The sequence below is a fragment of the Esox lucius genome, chromosome 11 (assembly GCF_011004845.1).
Source record: "Esox lucius isolate fEsoLuc1 chromosome 11, fEsoLuc1.pri, whole genome shotgun sequence".
Classification (NCBI taxonomy): domain Eukaryota; kingdom Metazoa; phylum Chordata; class Actinopteri; order Esociformes; family Esocidae; genus Esox; species Esox lucius.
The window spans coordinates 11,110,740-11,131,093 of NC_047579.1; the positions used below are offsets into that span (position 1 = coordinate 11,110,740).

At 44.1% G+C, this 20,354-nt stretch overlaps 1 protein-coding gene across 5 annotated transcripts in view; it reads right to left on the reverse strand.

Annotated features, from left to right (window-relative positions):
* Nucleotides 1-2,600: 2,600 nt before the first annotated feature.
* The window catches only part of gcgra (glucagon receptor a), a 114,030-nt gene continuing 96,276 nt past the window's right edge, over nucleotides 2,601-20,354 (reverse strand). For all 5 annotated transcript variants that reach the window (XM_020050794.3, XM_020050795.3, XM_020050796.3 and 2 more), the window contains 5 exons: nucleotides 18,291-18,360; nucleotides 11,099-11,187; nucleotides 10,317-10,461; nucleotides 6,650-6,691; nucleotides 2,601-6,338 (listed from right to left, as the gene is read on the reverse strand). In XM_020050794.3, coding sequence (XP_019906353.1) covers nucleotides 5,877-6,338; nucleotides 6,650-6,691; nucleotides 10,317-10,461; nucleotides 11,099-11,187; nucleotides 18,291-18,360 — 808 coding nt within the window. In that variant the 3' untranslated portion in view covers nucleotides 2,601-5,876. The remainder of the gene's footprint in view (nucleotides 6,339-6,649; nucleotides 6,692-10,316; nucleotides 10,462-11,098; nucleotides 11,188-18,290; nucleotides 18,361-20,354) is intronic.

The window sequence follows — 20,354 nt, forward strand, 5'->3', positions numbered from 1 at the left end:
TACAATAAATACTGCATTTGATGTTAGATAATGACTTCATGTAAAACATCTTCTGAAATCGGTACAATACTACGTCCACTCGATGAAGCAGGCCTGGACTGCCGGTGAGGCGGGTTTTGTAATTCTGAGACCATATCATTGGTCCGCTGTGCAAGGCAAGCTCAATGAAGTGAAGTTAAAAGATTTCAAATAGTACTTGAACCCTGGGACAGCAGGGTTAGACACTAAATAAGACAGTTGACCCAGTGACCCAGTGAGACACGCGGCTCTGAGAGGCATGAGGAGCCTGTCAACCGTTGAGTCACACCCATGTAGACTTAAATAACATGTAATATGTATTCAATACGGGAATGGTGGTGGTGTTCCCCCGCCAACAGGACAGTCTGGATTTATACCATACTCAGTACACAAGATTGCTGATTGGTCAGCTCATGACATTATCCTCCTGAGCATTTTTAACATGTATTTAGTATGTTTTTTTTACATTTACTCTTTGGCCGCAAATCAGTATAGGACAGGTCAATGCCATTATTGGCAAATGAGTTGATAGCTTTTAAAAGGGAGATTTTTCACGGGCAGGTACTTTGACAGCTTAAGAGAGAGAGAGATGCTGCTTCCCCGCGTTTAAGAATCGATTATTAACTTCGGCGACCTAACTAATGCCTACAAACATGCATGCGTAATCTTTCAGTTGATGTCAGCTGAATGTGGTGCTGTATGACTGAGTTGACACACAGAAGGACCTAGTGACCTTTACTGTAAACTCATGATCAGGCCATGAAGCCCTAGGGGGTGTGGTACATATAGCATGGCTAAAGGCTGCTCTTGGCATGACTGTGTGTGGAAACAGTTGATATACCACAACCCCCCTTGTGCCTTACTACCATTGTAAACTAGTAACCAGCATACAGTATCTCACAAACGTGAGTACACCCCTCACATTTTTGTAAATATTTCATTATATCTTTTCATGTGACAACACTGAGGAAATGACACTTTGCTACAATGTAAAGTAGTGATTGTACAGCTTGTATAACAGTGTAAATTGTCCCCTCAAAATAACTCAACACACAGCCATTAATGTGTAAACCACTGGCAACAAAAGTGTGTACATGCCTAAGTGAAAATGTCCAAATTGGGCCCAATTAGCCATTTTCCCTCCCCGGTGTCATGTGACTTGTTAGTGTTACAAGGTCTCAGGTGTGAATGGGGAGCAGGTGTGTTATATTTGGTGTTATCGCTCTCACACTCCTCATACTGGTCACTGGATGTTCAACATGGCACCTCATGGCAAAGAACACTCAAAATATTGTCGCTCTACATAAAGATAGCCCTAGACTATAAGAAGATAGCCAAGACCCTGAAACTGAGCACGGTGGCCAAGACCATACAGCGGTCAGGACAGATTCCACTCAGAACAGGCCTCGCCAGGGTCGACCAGAAAAGTTGAGTGCACAAGCTCAGTGTAATATCCAGAGGTTGTCTTCGGCAAATAAACGTATGAGTGCTGCCAGCATTGCTGCAGAGGTTGAAGGGGTGGGGGATCAGCCTGTCAGTGCTCAGACCATACGACGCACACTGCATCAAATTGGTCTGTATGGCTGTCGTCCCAGAAGGAAGCCTCTTCTAAAGATGATGCAGAAGAAAGCCCGCAAACAGTTTGCTGAAGACAAGCAATCTAAGGACATGGATTACAGGAACCATGTCCTGTGGTCTGATGAGACCAAGATAAACTTATTTGGGTCAGATGGTGTTGAGCGTGTGTGGCGGCAACCAGGTGAGGAGCACAAAGACAAGTGTGTCTTGTCTTCAGTCAAGCATGGTGGTGGGAGTGTCATGGTCTGGGGCTGCATGAGTGCTGCCGGCACTGGGGAGCTACAGTTCATTGAGGGAACCATGAATGCCAACATGTACTGTGACATACTGAAGCAGAGCTTCGGAGTCTGGGCCTGCAGGGCATTATTCCAACATGATAAGGACTCCAAACACAACTCCAAGACAACCACTGCCTTGCTAAAGAAGCTGAGGGTAAAGGTGATGGACTGGCCAAGCATGTCTCCAGATCTAAACTCTATTGAGCATCTGTGGGGCATCCTCAAATGGAAGGTGAAAGAGCGCAAGGTCTCTAACATCCACCAGCTCCATGATGTCATCATGGAGGAGTGGAAGAGGACTCCAGTGGCAACCTGTGAAGCTCTGGTGAACTCCATGCCCAAGGCAGTGCGGGAAAATTTTGGTGGCCACACCAAATATTGACACTTTGGGCCCAATTTGGACATTTTCACACTTTCACATCCCAACCATAGTATACTGAAGCAATAAGGCACAACAGGATGTGCTGGACTGTATGGCCAATATACCACAGCAGGCTGTATCCAGGACAGCCTTTGAGAACCGCAACTATGAACAGCCCTTAGCTGTGGTACACTGGACAAACATCCTCCCCATCATCATCCTCCCATCCTCCCCATCATCATCCTCCCCATCATCATCCTCCCATCCTCCTAAACATCATCCTCCCCATCATCATCCTCCCATCCTCCTAAACATCATCCTCCCCATCATCATCCTCCCATCCTCCTAAACATCATCCTCCCCATCATCATCCTCCCATCCTCCTAAACATCATCCTCCCCATCATCATCCTCCCATCCTCCCAAACATCATGTCCATTTTCAGGAAATATATCACAGCTTTCAGACAATCAGCAAGTCATTTAGAAGAATTACACCCACAATCCTGGGGCTGCACGCTCTAGACTAACTGAGCCATAGAGGAGCAGTTTTGACCCCAGGATCACAGTAGTTCATAGTCCACTGTCATTTTTTACAAGTAGAACGCTATATTTGTGATTCGGACAGACTAAAGAAAATGGGGATGAGATTTAAATGTCGACTACTCTGATGGTAAGCAATACATAAGCAATAAGGCGTTGATGATGTTATTACGGTTATAAACTGTTCACTGACGTTATTTGATCTGTAATGTTAGCTTTACAGCCGTGGTGTGTTGATTTTTACCAGGAATGGGATTGGGGGCTAACTGAGGAATCCCATTTGGCCTCTTTTTATTTGGACCCAGTATTTTGTGACAGATGAGGTTGTTGCCAGGTTACAGTACTGGTGGAGTGGGCTATTAAGTCATGCAACTTAAATAGTAAAATAGTTGAGGGCTTGAATTGCGATAGTGTTTGTCTTACATTGTAATTATTGTGGGTGACCACTTGCTGGAGGTGGCGCTGCTCCTTTTCCTGTTCAGTGGGAGAACACACTGTTTTCTGGTGTCTGACCTCTGACCAGGAGAAGAAGGCCGTCTTTAAAAAAGGGATGGTGGTGGTGGGGGAAAGAGTTTCAAGGTCTGGCGGGGGTTGCAGTGTTTAGTGTGAATTAGAAAAGAAAGAGAAGTTCATTTTGAATAAGTGTATCTGTAGAGAAAACTGAATTCAAACTAAGCTGACTGGCTGGCGGGCTCAATGATGAAAAATAAAGTTAATATGAAATCAGAACACTAGTGGACGTTTTAATTCCTGTTACAGTTTGGAACAACGAAAAGTTCCCTGACTGAAGATCCTGGTGCCTGTTGGGCACCTTGCTGACCGTGCTGAGAAATGTAAATGTTCTTGGATTTTTGTATTAGATAGTATTTCATTTTACATGGTATTTTATTGTGCAAATTGTGTATATGCAGCACTCATTGAACTTGGTCTTGATGTTGACTTGCTATATATAAAATAAATTAAAATAATGATAAAATAAATAAATACTGTAATTCCAAAAGGTTGGTGTGCTACACTGAATTACTAAAAAAGGCACACTGTGTCTTTTCTTCTAGGTTTTGATCAAACCATCCCATCGAACAACATATTGGTATATTGTAACACAGGATATATTTACAACATCACACTTCTTCCCAAGATCAATACAGGGTGAATGCAGATATTCTACGCAAACCAAAGGTTTGTATGTAAAAAATTAAAAAGAGAAAAGAAAATAAGATCCAATTCTCCTATTGGGAGCTTTGCATGAATGTGTACTGAAGAAAGTGACGATAATCATAACCATCGTTATCAGCTTCATCCCCTTTTCCATCCCCTTTTCTACCTGAATATACTTCCTGTGTCAGACCCATGATTCCAGGGTTGGGCTCAACTCAATTAAAATTCCAGTCAATTCAGAACTCAATTCCAGTTCCCATCACTAATTAAAAAAGCTTTAAAGGGAACTGTAACTGTAAATTAACTAATTGACACTGTCAACCCAACTCTGCTGTATTCCTCAGTTAATTAACAATCTGAATGGTGAAAGATCCAGCCGTCATGGGTTTTGTCCTGGTGGTTTGGTCATCTGACACAAAATAGTAGATTATGTGCATTTGGGAAGCACCCTTTAGCCCCGTTTACATCTGCAGTTTAATGTTTCCTACTTCTTGATCCTATCCTGGTATTGTCTGTTTACATCTAAAATATTTTATCACCATCAGATCACAATGCATTGTTTTGGTCTCCTACAACCTGCTTACATAAATGTGGGCACAATAGCAATGTGAACAAAATCCCGACAATGGACAGATGTATAGAACTAGCTGTACACAGGGTTTCAGGTAAAGGTAAAGCAAGTGATCTACAACATTTGACCAACGATTTTAATACAATATAGACTTTTTACGAGTTGGTTTGAACAAATATATGCACTTCTCTCTCTATATATTATATTTATTTGCCCCTCTCTCTCTCTTTCTTCTTGTTATCTCTCTCTATTTAAATAAAAGCAAAAAGGCCAAAGGGTATCTTGTTTGATCTTAACCAAGACCTATGAAGGCCACGAATGAAGGCAAAAATAAAAATATATTTTATAATTTTTTTGAATAGGTTTTAATGAGTTCTGCCCATTTTTCTGGTTGTCCTGTTACTTCGCCAGTGGGTTTGTTTGTACACTGTTTGTAAATAAGGTTTTAATTCTTCCTCTAGTATCTCCAGCACCACGAAACACGTAGCTATTTGACAACAACAACAACAACAACAACAACAACAATGATGACAACAAACACATATGAGGAACTAACCCTAAGACCCTGTGTTTAGCGATTCGAGGTTTCTGTGTATTATATTCCTATGATTATTTTACATGGCACATTTAGTTTTGTAACTTCTTTTTTCTTCATCGCAGTTTTAGCTTTGTGAACATGCAGAAGTGAGTCTATGCAGTGCTCTGTGAATGTCTTGTCGGAGATCTCCATCGCTCACAGGACACCCGCGGTCAGAGGACGTCGGTCCAACACGGGTATCTGGCCTGCGAAGATGGACGTCACTGTCTTTCTGTCACGTGGTTGTCCACCCATCATCTGTCACCTTTCAGTTGACCACCAATGTCAAGTGATCCATCTAGCTCATCCCCTGTTTCTGTGAAGCCGCAGGAAGCCAGGGTGCCGAGACGGCCGCGGCTTCCCCTGGTGTCGCGTAGCCACGCCCCCACCACCGGTGAGATGATAAAACCACTTTTGGTTTTGCTACCACCACACACCGCGCCACTGAAACGTGCGTCATGCTAACAGGACTGTTCCCGCCGCTGAGTGTTTTCCATCATTAGCGTGTGTCGCTCTCTTCCACTGACGGTGACACCCACAGCCTCTCTGGACGCACGCTCGCCATCCCCAGGACTCCTCCACAGTTAACCCCAAACCCTCCACTCCACTCCGCATACAGGCCGAGTCCATAGGAGAGGGAGGGGAGGAGCGGAAGAGAGCAGCCGGCGTCCCCACCCTGATGTGGTTCTTAGGAGGTTGTTATACCATCAATGGTCCCCCGCCCTCTCCCATCTCTGCTGTGGTTCGGGGGGGGGGGGGGCTTATGTCACCGGTTTCCCCCTCCCTCTCTTTTCTCAGAGGCGGCTCTCAGCGTTCCCTCTGGGAGCCTCGTAGCGCTCGGACAACTGACCCGTCAAGCGGATGTTGTCCGCGTTGTCTTCGATTAGGGCGTGGCTGCAGCTGACGGAGCCCTCGCATGCCGGCGAGGTCAGCTGCATGGTCAGCTCCGTGTTCTTCTTGTTCCGCCCCGAGCCGTTCTGGCAGGAGACTACGAGGAGCTGCTTCTCCTGGGGGCAGCGGCCGGGGCCTTGGCCGGGCGGAGCGGAGGAGGTGGTGGTGGCGATGTCGGGGAGGCAGGGGTGGAGCAGCGAGGAGGAGTGCGTGTTTCGGCGAACCCCGTGAGCATGCCCCAGACCCGCCACACTGCCACTCTTGGTGTTCTGGTGAGGAGGCTGGCTGTAGGTGTGGCGGTACTCCTCTTCGATGTTCCGTCCCAGCTTCCAGCGCTTCCACTTCTTCAGGATCTCCGACTGGACCTGGAGGAAGGAAGAGGAAAGGGAGAGTAGGGAGGGAAAGGGAAAAGGAAAGAAAGGAGAGAAGGAGTGAGAAAGAGGTGTGGAGACAGAGAGTGGGACCAGAGAAAGAAGTAATGCGTGAGAGAGAGGGAGAGTGAAAGGTGTGGAGAGAGACAAGAGAGAGATGTGGAGAAAGAGAGCAGAAACAAGTATTATTTCATGTTTATGCCACATGGGAGAGTCCACCTGTGAGACTGCTTCATTTCCTAGATAACAGATAAGGGAAGATAAGAGACATTATGCTAAAAACTGGGAAATAAAGAGGGACTCACCTCTTTGTTGAAGAAGCAGTATAAGATGGCCACCAGCAAACCCTGTGGAGAGCGAGTGCAGAGTCAATACAAATAATAATAATGTATATATACAGTACACACAGGATTGTGGATAACTGATGTTTCAAATAATATTATTTTGTTTATACTAAGATTTTTTTAGAGCACAGTCTACATTGTCTTTCTTTTTGGCACCACATAAATGTTACCTAATACATATTTACTAAAATGCTCACACAAAAATGGTCTAATATATAAATATTGGGCTGGAAAGGAATAATTTTGTCCGCAGTTGAAAAACACATTCTATTGTTGCTACATGTCAAATCATATGACATCAACGTCTGAACTGTTGTGAAACCTCCAATTCAACAGTGAGGTGAGAAAACAACCCACAACAAACAGCACAAAGAAATGCAAACAGGGAGTCATATTTTAGGATCAAACATAAGGGGGAGCCGTATACATACATTTCAACACAATCATTTCTCAAACACAAAACATTTTATTGAGTAGTAGGAATTGTTTTCATCAAAACCTATGTTTCAAAAGTAATGTTACCCTTAGAATATTTCAAATGAACCAAAAAGTGTGGTCTGTAATGAAATGCTTTTAGTTGTTCTCTGTCTCTACTAACTATGTTGATGTTTTTATCCACATAACTATATTGGTGTTTTTAAAGTGGTGTCAGCCAAAAAGGGCACATTTCTGGCTCAGTCTCTGACTGAGTGACTGACTGACAGACTACACATTGTTCAATAGTGTAGTGGTTAGAGATACAGCTGATTGGGCATTGAAACTGACTAGGGACAAGGAAGATTAGCTGAGGACATTCAAGCATTGCTAGCTACATGCTACAAGCATCAGTAGCTACATGCTACAAGCATTGGTAGCTACTTGCTACAAGCATCAGTAGCTACATGCTACAAGCATCGGTAGCTACATGCTACAAGCATCAGTAGCTACATGCTACAAGCATCGGTAGCTACATGCTACAAGCATCGGTAGCTACATGCTACAAGTATCAGTAGCAACATGTTACTGATGAAGGAAGGGATAAAACTCCCATTCCCTTCCTCAGTATAGCTAGTAGTGCTAGCTTATGGATTCAAACATTGTTCTCCCCTAACAAAAACACTGCTCAAAAAAATTAAGGGAACATGTAATCATCACAGTAAAACACCAAGTCAATTAAACTTCAGGGATATAAATATGAACAGTTAGGAAGCATATGCAATGGTGAATCAATGTCACCTGTTTTGGTGCAAATGAAAGTGACATCAAGTGCACTGGAGAGGCAACAGCAAGACAACCCTTAAAAAGGAAATGGTTTTGCAGGTGGTGTTCACATGCACTGCTAAAATTGACGCCTAGGTAGAATCTGCACTTTCCACTGCAAGCTGAAACCACCTATAGCAATAAATCAAGCCAGAAGTAAAATACCTTGCAAATACAATTATTTTGAGACATTATTTCAGATCTCATTCTGGGCATGAGACAGATTTACATTCCAGTCAGCCCAGACTCGCTAGTTTCATTTTCAGTATTCCCAGACTAACTGCAGAATGGATTAACAGAAAGGCATGGCTTAAAGGATTACGCTCCAGACTGTAGTTGAAAATAAAAATGTCTACTAAAAATAAATATATATTTTTGCCTTTGCAACACAGAGCCAACAATTAAAATGCTATCCCAATGCCATCTTGACTGTCTCGTTGTTGCTATGAAATAAAATCATGTTCCAGAAATGAACAGAATGTACAGAGGTTCCAGAGGTTCTGGTATGATGCTGCTAAATGCAGAACCAAAATCCACAAATAGCACCGCAGGATTATGAACGTGTTGTAGGATAAGGTGCAAGCCCATCCACATACATGCTGATGATATCCTCTACAACATCGCCTACAGGAAGTGTTGACAACTTCTCCCAACAAAGAGGGCCTTGGCCCATACATAGCTGCTCTTCAAACCCCCCCCCCCCCCCCCCCCCCCCCCCGGCTCACCACAGTCACTTCTACCCATGGGCCGGCTGAACTAAGCATGCCTAGTATTTCAAAATTCAATAGGCTTTTACACGCATTGCACGTATTAACATCTAAACAAATATAGACAATAATTGCAAAAATAAGAATACTCAATGAGTAATAACAAACAATAATACAATAGTAAGTGACAAATTATAATGATTAAATAGTGAGGCACAGTTTGTCATTTTAATGTCCAGGTTGGTTGTCCCACTGACAGATTCTGAGGCTAACATGGCCACCTACATGTTTCTCTCCCAGTATATATTGGATGATTGATACATTATACAGGTACACGTCTGTGCCTCTCTCTCTGTGTCAGTCTGTCACAATGAATCCACCCTCCATCTGTCCCCCGACCCCCACTCATCAGGACAACTCAGGGTTGGCTAGTGAACTACCATACACAGCTTATGGCAACTCAGTACCAACCATGTTGCTGTCAATTGGTCCCACTTGTCGATTACTATCTACAGGTCAGAGAGCGACATTCTGTCAGGGACATTACAGAGGACTTGAAACAACTGTCCCCACTGTACCTATATCCCTGTGTTTAACTGAAACATGACATACAGCTCACTACACTCTGTAAACCCACCATCTAACCCCAAATGGCAACCTCTTCACTATTTACTGCACTCCTTACTGGGCCGAGTGGGCAAGTCGTCCATTATGTACGGAATAGGGTGCCATTTGACATGAGGAGCTGAAATCATCCAAATAACAACCGTAGGTGAAATATTGTTTTGGGAGACAGGGAATTCGAAATGTAATGCTTTCTGAACAAGAGAATATTGAGTGACCAGCGATTCACTCAAATACATACACAAACACGCACAGAGAGAGTTTAAATGGCCTTGAGACTGCTGGCGGATGTTTGCACAGACTACATTCAACCGGGTGCAATTTGCAATCAAACTTCATCCATGAGAGTAGGTTATGTACTGCGTCTGAATGCAGTTGGTGGTATGGGCTGTGAATGCACTATGAATTCAGCCCGAATACCAACCAAGTCAAGTGATGTGTACCTGTTTGACTGTGTGGTCAAGTGATGTGTACCTGTTTGACTGTGTGGTCAAGTGATGTGTACCTGTTTGACTGTGTGGTCAAGTGATGTGTACCTGTTTGACTGTGTGGTCAAGTGATGTGTACCTGTTTGACTGTGTGGTCAAGTGATGTGTACCTGTTTGACTGTGTGGTCAAGTGATGTGTACCTGTTTGACTGTGTGGTCAAGTGATGTGTACCTGTTTGACTGTGTGGTCAAGTGATGTGTACCTGTTTGACTGTGTGGTCAAGTGATGTGTACCTGTTTGGCTGTGTGGTCAAGTGATGTGTACCTGTTTGACTGTGCGACTACCAACCAAGTCAAGTGATGTGTACCTGTTTGACTGTGTGGTCAAGTGATGTGTACCTGTTTGACTGTGCGACTACCAACCAAGTCAAGTGATGTGTACCTGTTTGACTGTGTGGTCAAGTGATGTGTACCTGTTTGACTGTGTGGTCAAGTGATGTGTACCTGTTTGATGTGTACCCGTTTGACTGTGTGGTTCACTGTGTTTTCAGTGTGTGTGCATGAGGGGGTGTTTGCATTAATTGTATGTGAGCGAAGGCACACGTGTGTGTCTATGTTTGTTAGCCTGACCTGAAAAGAAGAGAACGAGAGGTCGATGAAGAGTTTGGTGAGACGCAGGGTGATGGTGGCCGTGGTAGATTCATCTGTCACAAAGACAAACACTACCAGGTGGATTCCCAGAAGAGGAATCAGGGTTAGGGTAGACTTAGCCAACCTGGCAGACACAGAGACATACACAGACATACAGAGAGACATACACAGACATACAGAGAGACATACAAAGACATACAGAGAGACATACACAGACATACAGAGAGACATACATAGACATACACAGAGACATACACAGATATACAGAGAGACATACACAGACATACACAGACATACACAGAGACATACACAGACATACAGAGAGACATGCACAGACATACAGAGAGACATACACAGAAATACAGAGAGACATACACAGACAAACAGAGACACATACACAGACATACACAGACAAACAGAGAGACATACACAGACAAACAGAGAGACATACACAGACAAACAGAGAGACATACACAGACATACACAGACATACAGAGAGACATACACAGACAAACAGAGAGACATACACAGACATACACAGACATACAGAGAGACATACACAGACATACAGAGAGACCGGGAGAGATAGAAAAAAGAATGGGGGATATTAGAAGGCATATGCTACTATTGTTAAAATAAAGAAAAAGCATTTGAAATGCTGGGTTTATTAGTAGTCTTTGACATTGAGAATGATTCAGAAGTGATAACGCGTAACAATGTAAATGAAAAATAAAAGGTTGGAATATTGAAAGACAGCTCACCGGAACTTGTAATCTGAGTATCTCATCTGGTGGGCCCTCAGCTTGGACACAAGGATCTTTATAATGTGGATAAATATCAGGAAGTTTATCTGTAACAAACAGGATGTCAGAAGGTTTTTATTTTATACAGCATATAAAACCAAATAATTGTAATAAATTATTATGAACGTAATCATCATGAACACAGCACAGACCCCAGGTCCCAATCATCATGAACGCAGCACACACCCCAGGTCCCAATCATCATGAACACAGCACACACCCCAGGTCCCAATCATCATGAACACAGCACACACCCCAGGTCCCAATCATCATGAACACAGCACACACCCCAGGTCCCAATCATCATGAACGCAGCACAGACTCCAAGTGTGTGTTCAGTGTGTTTTAGCATATCTTAGCCTGATCTTAGGTATGTTTTTGCTGCAGTAAAACCAACTCCTTGTAATGTCAAACATGTTTATATAGAAATTGACAAAGCAGTGGAAACAGATCTATGACCAGGCTAACATGTTTAGGATTACATGAACAGATAAAAAAAAAAGTCAACTGACTTGAACTTTTCTAAACTGAACTAACGTGATTAATAGATAAATGAACAGTAATTTGTTGCCATGGTTACATAAAGAACAAAGCAGGAACAGGCCACACCTCTGTCGCTGTGAACACTCAAACACAGGAATTCCTGTGACCTACAGACAGCTTAGGATACATGGAAAGAGGGATTTATGCTTGGAAAGTATGCTGACTCGACTCGGGCATCTGTCTGTGTAAGGTGATGGCACAAATGCTGCCCTACTCCCTATATTGACATAAGACTTAAGGTTGGGGTTGTGCACTAGGGGAATACGTGTAATTTAGGATGCAGTCCTGGTCTAATGTGACGGCCGGCATGACAAATAAGACTATTACACAAACCCAGCCATGACCCTATAAACAAAGCCTTTCATTAAGAGTTGAGGTGGGAGGACATCTAACAAAACACCTGAAAGAATACAGAGAAAAGACAGACCCTTGTGGGGTGTGGACACAGCAGAGTTTAGTTAGTATGTGGCCTCCAGGAAAAATGACAAATTCTGTAAAGTCAGTTCTGACCTACCAAGTGTAGGCTGCTAATAACGCAATAGATGGTTGAAGTATTATGATTGTATTATTGTTGTTGCAATTAAGCTCATCCTAATAAGTTCATGACAAGAGAACATCTTTGTTTAGATTCTCTCTCAGGAAGTCACACTGTGTCAACCTGAAGAATGTGTGACTGACCATTTGGGCTTAGGGGTTGTAATGATAATGGCCTCAGTGTTGTAGATTGAAGACGTGGTTCCAAGTAGCAGGCCCATCACGTATATAAGCATCTATACGATGTGATGACAATGGAATATACGTATAGACAACTGTGCTGAAGTTCTGTATCTCCCCCTGTATCTCCCCCTGTATCTCCCCCTGTATCTCTCCCTGTATCTCCCCCTGTATCTCCCCCTGTATCTCTCCCTGTATCTCTCCCTGTATCTCCCCCTGTATCTCTCCCTGTATATATCCCTGTATCTCCCCCTGTATCTCCCCCTGTATATATCCCTGTATCTCCCCCTGTATCTCCCCCTGTATCTCCCCCTGTATCTCTCCCTGTATATATCCCTGTATCTCCCCCTGTATCTCCCCCTGTATCTCCCCCTGTATCTCTCCCTGTATCTCCCCCTGTATCTCCCCCTGTATCTCTCCCTGTATCTCCCCCTGTATCTCCCCCTGTATCTCTCCCTGTAACTCTCCCTGTATCTCCCCCTGTATCTCTCCCTGTATATATCCCTGTATCTCCCCCTGTATCTCCCCCTGTATCTCTCCCTGTATATATCCCTGTATCTCCCCCTGTATCTCTCCCTGTATATATCCCTGTATCTCCCCCTGTATCTCCCCCTGTATCTCTCCCTGTATATATCCCTGTATCTCCCCCTGTATCTCCCCCTGTATCTCTCCCTGTATCTATCCCTGTATCTCCCCCTGTATCTCCCCCTGTATCTCTCCCTGTATCTCCCCCTGTATCTCCCCCTGTATCTCTCCCTGTATCTCCCCCTGTATCTCCCCCTGTATCTCCCCCTGTATCTCTCCCTGTATATATCCCTGTATCTCCCCCTGTATCTCCCCCTGTATCTCCCCCTGTATCTCCCCCTGTATCTCTCCCTGTATATATCCCTGTATCTCCCCCTGTATATATCCCTGTATCTCCCCCTGTATCTCCCCCTGTATCTCTCCCTGTATCTCCCCCTGTATCTCCCCCTGTATCTCTCCCTGTAACTCTCCCTGTATCTCCCCCTGTATCTCTCCCTGTATATATCCCTGTATCTCCCCCTGTATCTCCCCCTGTATCTCTCCCTGTATATATCCCTGTATCTCCCCCTGTATCTCCCCCTGTATATATCCCTGTATCTCCCCCTGTATCTCCCCCTGTATCTCCCCCTGTATCTCTCCCTGTATCTCCCCCTGTATCTCCCCCTGTATCTCCCCCTGTATCTCTCCCTGTATCTCCCCCTGTATCTCCCCCTGTATCTCTCCCTGTATCTCCCCCTGTATCTCCCCCTGTATCTCTCCCTGTAACTCTCCCTGTATCTCCCCCTGTATCTCTCCCTGTATATATCCCTGTATCTCCCCCTGTATCTCCCCCTGTATCTCTCCCTGTATATATCCCTGTATCTCCCCCTGTATCTCTCCCTGTATATATCCCTGTATCTCCCCCTGTATCTCTCCCTGTATATATCCCTGTATCTCCCCCTGTATCTCCCCCTGTATCTCTCCCTGTATATATCCCTGTATCTCCCCCTGTATCTCCCCCTGTATCTCTCCCTGTATCTCCCCCTGTATCTCCCCCTGTATCTCTCCCTGTATCTCCCCCTGTATCTCCCCCTGTATCTCTCCCTGTATCTCTCCCTGTATCTCCCCCTGTATCTCTCCCTGTATATATCCCTGTATCTCCCCCTGTATCTCCCCCTGTATCTCTCCCTGTATATATCCCTGTATCTCCCCCTGTATATATCCCTGTATCTCCCCCTGTATCTCTCCCTGTATATATCCCTGTATCTCCCCCTGTATCTCCCCCTGTATCACTCCCTGTATATATCCCTGTATCTCCCCCTGTATCTCCCCCTGTATCTCCCCCTGTATCTCTCCCTGTATCTCTCCCTGTATCTCTCCCTGTATCTCCCCCTGTATCTCCCCCTGTATCTCCCCCTGTATCTCCCCCTGTATCTCTCCCTGTATCTCCCCCTGTATCTCTCCCTGTATTTAACCTGTGTTTTATCATCCATTGAGGCCATCTCTATGTAATGTACAGTCTTGACCAAATGTTTTGAGAAACACACAAATATTAATTTCCACAAAGTCTGCTGCTTCAGTGTCTTTAGATATTTTTGTCAGATGTCACTATGGTATACTGAAGTAGTGAAAGGCTTTTATTGACAATTACATTAAGTTTATACAAAGAGTCAATATTTGCAGTGTTGACCCTTCTTTTTCAAGACCTCTGCAATCTGCCCTGGCATCCTGTCAATTAACTTCTGGGCCACATCCTGACTGATGGCAGCCCATTCTTACATAATGTATCTGATCACTCTTCATAACATTCTGGAGTATATGCAAATTGCCATCATATAAACTGAGGCAGCAGACTTTGTGAAAATTTGTGTCATTCAACTTTTGGCCACGACTGTACTAAGTATTATGCTGACCCGTTTGCAGTTGTGATTACATGAGATCTAGTTTTAGGTGTCCCTTTGAATGCCTTATTCTTAAGTTCAAGCCAGAGAAGTTAGACTCTTTCTCCTGATTGTGCCAGCTCAGATTTGGGCTAACTAAACAGACCCATTTGTCAGAACCTGTCCAAACAAAGTGACACCCAACGAGACACCCAAAGGGGGCCCAACGCGACACCCAACGCAACACCAAAAGGGGGCCCAACGCGACACCTAATGCGGCACCCAAAGGGGACCCAACGCGACACCCAACGCGACACCCAAAGGGGGCCCAACTTGACACCTAATGCGGCACCCAAAGGGGACCCAACTTGACACCCAAAGCGACACCTAAAGGGGACCCAACTTGACACCCAACGCGACACCCAAAGGGGACCCAACTTGACACCCAACGCGACACCCAAAGGGGGCCCAACGCAACACCCAACGCGACGCCCCAAGGGGGCCCAACGCGACACCCAACTCAACACCGAAAGGGGGCCCAACGCAACACCTAATGCGGCACCCAAAGGGGACCCAACGCGACACCCAACGCGACACCCAAAGGGGGCCCAACTTGACACCCAAAGTGACACCTAAAGGGGGCCCAACTTGACACCCAAAGCGACACCTAAAGGGGACCCAACTTGACACCCAACGCGACACCCAAAGGGGACCCAACTTGACACCCAACGCGACACCCAAAGGGGACCCAACTTGACACCCAACGCGACACCCAAAGGGGACCCAACTTGACACCCAAGGCGACACCCAAAGGGGACCCAACTTGACACCCAACGCGACACCCAAAGGGGACCCAACTTGACACCCAAAGCGACACCTAAAGGGGACCCAACTTGACACCCAACGCGACACCCAAAGGGGACCCAACTTGACACCCAACGCGACACCCAAAGGGGGCCCAACGCAACACCCAACGCGACGCCCCAAGGGGGCCCAACACGACACCCAACGCAACACCAAAAGGGGGCCCAACGCAACACCTAATGCGGCACCCAAAGGGGACCCAACGCGACACGCAACGCGACACCCAAAGGGGGCCCAACTTGACACCCAAAGCGACACTTAAAGGGGGCCCAACTTGACACCCAAAGCGACACCTAAAGGGGACCCAACTTGACACCCAACGCGACACCCAAAGGGGACCCAACTTGACACCCAACGCGACACCCAAAGGGGACCCAACTTGACACCCAACGCGACACCCAAAGGGGACCCAACTTGACACCCAACGCGACACCCAAAGGGGACCCAACTTGACACCCAACGCGACACCCAAAGGGGACCCAACTTGACACCCAAAGCGACACCTAAAGGGGACCCAACTTGACACCCAACGCGACACCCAAAGGGGGCCTCGAACCCTTCAAACTGGTTACATTCTCTATTAACGCCTTGTTGGAATTTCAGCTCACACCTTGTAGAACTGACTTTTTGAGCATGAGCTCCTCTTCTGAGGTTTTGCCACTACATCTCAATATGGTTTATATATGGACTTTGACGACGCCATTCCAAAACTTGTATTGTTGAACTATTCTGTAAACTCAAATAAGTCAGAAGAATTCTAAAAATTAAGACTTTTTTTGGTTTAACACATTTTTGTTTACTACGTAATTCAGTTACATTATTTCAAAGTTTTGATGTTTTGATTCTTCTACATGTGGAAAATATTAAAAGTAAAGAAATACCCTTGAATGAGTAGGTACTGTATTTCCAAACCTTTGACTAAACTCTCTATATATCTAATATTTTTTGGCATATCCCAACTCTTCCTGAGACACTCAAAGTTAGGACACAGCCAGGGTCAAACATTTTAGTCAGGGTGACCATGGAGCAATTGAGGTATAATGTCTTGCAGCACAAAAGATAATTATAAGTGTCAGTATGGGGATTTGAACAAGCAATATTTCAGTTACTTCCCAATGATGTAGCCTCTAGGCTACTGACCACCGCTATCTAAGGTCAGAGTAAGTGTTTGGGACTACAGAAGTAGGTCAGTACACGCGAATGAACCAGGAGGAAGGCCAGTCGGTCGTGGAAGATGTACAGATTACAGGTGAATTACAAGTAGCAGTGGATTGAGTTTTTCCATCATTGATTATTTCGGTAAATGCAGTTCTTAAAGTGGTTTGGTGGATGGATAGGTGGACAGTATGCGTTGGTAGCCCAAATATATTACAAAACATTATTTGGACAACAGTACAACACTGTGCTTGGCATTTATTGCTATAAAACTAATTTAACCAACTGGTTCGCCAGACATTTTCCTTTCAGAAGAGGTAATTTACTCGTTTGAAGAATCAGCTTTAGAATTACCACAATCTTGAGCTGGATTTTAACCTCTGATAAAACAGAGTCAGGGCATACTTTGCAATATAACACATGAATGTTTAATGGAAGAAGTCTGACCAAAAACACACAAAGACCTATGGATAACACAATGGGATGATGTCATGTAATCACCCCAAGACAGTCAACTTCATGCAGTTTTTAAACATAATATTGTTTACAATTCCTTTACCCTATCACACATTATGTAGGGGGCCTTTTTGCATCCTGCCAGGCTGTTACTATTGTAAGAACGACTCCCAGTTCACATTCCTCATCCTGTGCCTCCTGCACACAGCACACTTCCCTTTCTCCATGAACACCGCACACTCCCCTTTCTCTATGAACACAGCACACTTCCCTTTCTCCATGAACACGGCACACTTCCCTTTCTCCATGAACACGGCACACTTCCCTTTCTCCATGAACACGGCACACTTCCCTTTCTCCATGAACACGGCACACTTCCCGGTTTCCAATCACCCAAATGTTAAACACTGGTTCACCCACCTGGTTCTCATTAGTTGTTCTCTATTTAGTTCAGTTTGTTGCACAATCTTTTTTGGGAGACATTGTATTTTAGTTTATTATGACATACTAAGTCTTTTGTAGTGGGCTCTCTAGTTGTTAGATTTTCCAGGGTACTGACAGTTTTCTACCTGTTTAGCCCCGACCACCGACTGTTTTCTACCTGTTTAGCCCCGACCACCGACAGTTTTCCACCTGTTTAGCCCAGACCACCGACAGTTTTCTACCTGTTTAGCCCCGACCACCGACTGTTTTCTACCTGTTTAGCCCCGACCACCGACTGTTTTCTACCTGTTTAGCCCCGACCACTGACAGTTTTCTACCTGTTTAGACTCAACCCAATTTTTGAGCCTGCCTGATTCTGTACTTTCACCTTTCTGATCTTCTGTGTATTGACCATTGCCTGCATGACTTCTGTTTTTGCTTCTAGGATTCTGAATTTAACTTGCACTCCTTTTGTAAAGAACCACTCCACCATCTGGTTCCGTGTCGTATTCTTACAACTTTAAATTTAAATGTCACATACAGTCCGAAGGGGGGATCGTGAAGATGAAGAGAGAAGAACATTGAAAGAGATAGAACAGAAGAAGACTTACTACAACAGCGATCAGTATGGGGGATCGTATAATCCACCAGTACTGCATATTGATGTTCCGCTCCCAACACCTGTCAAACAGAGGCAACACAACACTGAAGGAGACAACCAACAGTTCCAAAATACACTGACATGTTTTATTTACCACAATATGGCGCATACTGCTGAATTATAATGTCCTTGAAAGCTATTCAAGGTTTAAAAAGAACTGAAATTAATTTCAAGTAATTGCCTGCCCAAGCAAAATAAATACTCAACCTTAAAAATGTTGAATAAAAATCAACATCAAATTGTACACTTCATGATGCTGTATGATTATGTTACTGATTTGTGAAATTAAAATGTGGAATTCTGTGGAATACTAATACAATGTGGAATACTAATACAAATACAATGTGGAATACTAATACAAACACAATGTGGAATACTAATACAATGTGGAATACTAATACAATGTGGAATACTAATACACATACTGACCTACAATCACAATGTAAAATGTTGTGAAACTGGCTTTGAAGCCCAAAGTTGAATATGAGCGAATACGAAGTAGTAGTGTAGTAGTAGTGGTGGGAGTAGTAACAGAAGTAGTGACAGTAGTAGTGACAGTAGTAACAGTAGTAGTAGTATGTGCATAGTAGTAGTGGTGTTTGTAGTTTGTGGAGGTGGTAGTAGTAGAGGTGTGCTGTACTAGTATTCATGAATGCAGGAACAAGTATGTTGTAGGGGTAGTAGTGGAGTACTGTCGAATGGGGTGAGGCAAGGACAGAAAACTAGTGAGGCATGAGAGCCAATTGTAAGCTGCCGTAGTAGTGTATATGCTATTTCAGAATGGGGTGAGGTGGGGACAGGAAGCCAGGAAGACGACTACTCCTCATGTCAGAAAGTTGTAAGGACATGAGGTTACCTGGGGGTCTGAACGGTCTAAAAGCTGTCTCCAGGGACCACAGAATGAGACACAGAACAGAACCAAGTCTATATATAGGCCTTACATAATCACAGAAGGTGTCAAAAGTACAGTTGAGTTCAACGCACCCTTCCTACTAAGATCCAATGGAATAGTGTGAATATTGTAGTGTAGTAGTTTATATAGTACTGTATACAGTATATGAAAGTAAAAATGTGTGTTTGTAGTAGTCTGAATAGTAGTGAACTGTATATAGTAGTGTGCATAGTAGTGAACTCTATATAGTAGTGTGCATAGTAGTGAACTGTATATAGTAATGTACATAGTAGTGAACTGTATATAGTAGTGTGAATAGTAGTGAACTCTATATAGTAGTGTGAATAGTAGTGAACTGTATTTAGTAGTGTGCATAGTAGTGAACACTATACATTAGTGTGCATAGTAGTGAACTCTGTAAAGTAGTGTGCATAGTAGTGAACTGTATATAGTAGTGTGTATAGTAGTGAACTGTATATAGTACTGTGAATAGTAGTGAATGGTATATACAGTAGTAGTGTTTATAGTAGTGAACTGTATATAGTAGTGTGTATATTGAACCACTAGTTCCCGGGGGGGTGTGGTATTGGGCCAATATAACATGGCTGTTCTTAGACACAACTCATACTGATATGTTTAACTTCTCAAATAATGTGTGACAGAGTTTCTAACAAGAGTTCAACCTAAAAAGTCTTGCACTTTCCAAATGCACATCTCACAAAAAGGGAACATATGCATACCCAGTTGTTATGTGCTAAAGTAAGCATTATTTCTTAATATGGTAACTGTAACATATACCACCGAAATCAGTTGATTGGTCCCCTTGAAAGAGGAGACCCATCTTGTGATTTTTCAGTTGTGTGCACTGCACCATATTATCATATTTTTTTTCTAAACTAAAAAAGTACAGGAATTAAGTCCTAAAGCCTGAAGTTAAAGACAACTTATAACTAGCCCGATATGATGTGAGGTTTTGGCAACCCTCTTGTTCTATATGCTGTGTGTCTATCTACTGTGTGTAGATAAGGGTTAAGGTTTGGGAATCTGAAACTAGTTGTTCTGGCACTGAGATGAACACAACCTATGGAGTCAGAGTCAGCAGCTTAACCACCTGTCAACCAT